This window comes from Olea europaea, unplaced genomic scaffold, assembly GCF_002742605.1.
Source record: "Olea europaea var. sylvestris unplaced genomic scaffold, O_europaea_v1 scaffold25365, whole genome shotgun sequence".
Lineage (NCBI taxonomy): Eukaryota > Viridiplantae > Streptophyta > Magnoliopsida > Lamiales > Oleaceae > Olea > Olea europaea.
Genome location: NW_019243629.1, coordinates 1 through 1589, shown reverse-complemented (window position 1 = coordinate 1589; position 1589 = coordinate 1). Strand labels below are relative to the sequence as shown.

General features: G+C 40.8%; 1 protein-coding gene across 1 annotated transcript; it reads left to right on the top strand.

The window, feature by feature from the left end:
- Positions 1-6: 6 nt before the first annotated feature.
- LOC111382611 (glycosyltransferase family 92 protein RCOM_0530710-like) lies at positions 7-993 on the top strand. The gene has a single exon (XM_023006637.1). The coding sequence runs from the start codon at positions 58-60 to the stop codon at positions 916-918; it is 861 nt and encodes a 286-aa protein (XP_022862405.1). The 5' UTR covers positions 7-57; the 3' UTR covers positions 919-993.
- The last annotated feature ends 596 nt before the right edge of the window (positions 994-1589 follow it).

The following is a 1589-nucleotide window of genomic DNA, read 5'->3' as shown; positions in this document are numbered from 1 at the left end:
GCCAAGTCTGAGCAAAAGAAGAAGGGTGAGGGAAAGTACGAGCTTTGTGCTTGTACAATGGTGTGGAACCAAGCTTTTGCGTTGCGAGAGTGGATTTTGTATCATGCTTGGCTTGGAGTCGAGAGATGGTTCATTTACGATAATAATAGCGATGATGGAATAGAAGAAGTTGTTTGGGAACTTGACCTCGAGGACTACAATGTCACTAGACACGTGTGGCCGTGGATCAAAACTCAAGAAGCCGGTTTTTCACATTGTGCTCTCAGAGCAAAACGTGAATGCAATTGGGTTTCTTTTATGGACGTAGACGAGTACTTCTACTTCCCCTATTCAACGCCACGACACCAAAGATTTAGAGAATTGGGTTATGCAGGACAGAATTCACTTCGTACCTTGGTGTCAAAATTTTCATCATCACCGAACACCATAGGAGAGATCAGGACATCTTGCCACAGTTTTGGACCATCTGGATTGAATTCACCTCCCTCACAGGGCGTTACAGTGGGTTACACTTGTCGTCTTCAGAGTCCCGAGAGGCATAAATCTATAATTCGACCAGATGCACTGGATGCTACACTTCTCAATGTGGTGCACCATTTTCACTTAAGGAAAGGATTTGAGTACCTTAATCTCCCCGAGAGCACAGCCGTACTCAATCACTATAAATACCAAGTATGGGAAGTTTTTCGATCTAAGTTTTACAGACGAGTCGCCACATATGTCGCTGATTGGCAACAAAACCAAAACGAAGGTTCAAGAGACCGAGCACCTGGGTTGGGAACGGAGGCAATTGAACCACCCGATTGGCCACTGAAGTTTTGTGAGGTTTGGGATACTGGATTGAGAGACTTTGTTTTATCGAACTTCGCTGATATTTGGACTGGTTTGCTGCCTTGGGAGCGGTCTCCTTCACGATGACTTAAATCCTGAATTCTTGGCGCTTTATCGCCTTAAAATATAAAGGAAAAAATTACATAAATTGTCAATTCATTTTTTTAATTGTTTCACCGTTTGTTTCTGATTCTTTTGTTCTTCAATATGCAGAAAGACACTTAGATAGAGATTTTTTTACAAAATTGTAATTCAGGATATTTTCTGAAAAATAACTGAGTCATCCTTTAGTTGGAAAGATGTTTTAACATAAATATTGCAATCCTTGATCTATGTATGGTAATGTCTCACAGCCCTACTGAAAGGCAAAGTTCACACAATATTAAACTGAGAAGCAAGTAAATCAGAAACGGCCTAAAGTAAAACACTGCAGAAAATTAAAGATTCAACACAAGATTTCTTTCGGCCTAAGTCCCGGAGGTTCGGCGACCGCTTCAAACGCCTACATCCCCCGTTGAGCATCCAACAAGTTGAATTACGCTCGGTTGCACTATAATAGCCAAAAATTGGCAACAAAGGGTTATAGATGTTCAACAAATACAAGGAGATAAAGCAAAGATACGTATCTTTCAAGATCGACCCAAACACCTTCGAAGAATCACAAAGAATCTTCACTGCTTCCCTCTCAAAACATCACAACTCAAGAGAACACATGATTTTACAGATAATCACTCAGAATATCTAACCAGATCACTAAG

Excerpts from the sequence above, each read along its gene's own strand:
- LOC111382611 (XM_023006637.1), top strand. The coding sequence starts at position 58 with ATGGTGTGGAACCAAGCTTTTGCGTTGCGAGAGTGGATTTTGTATCAT.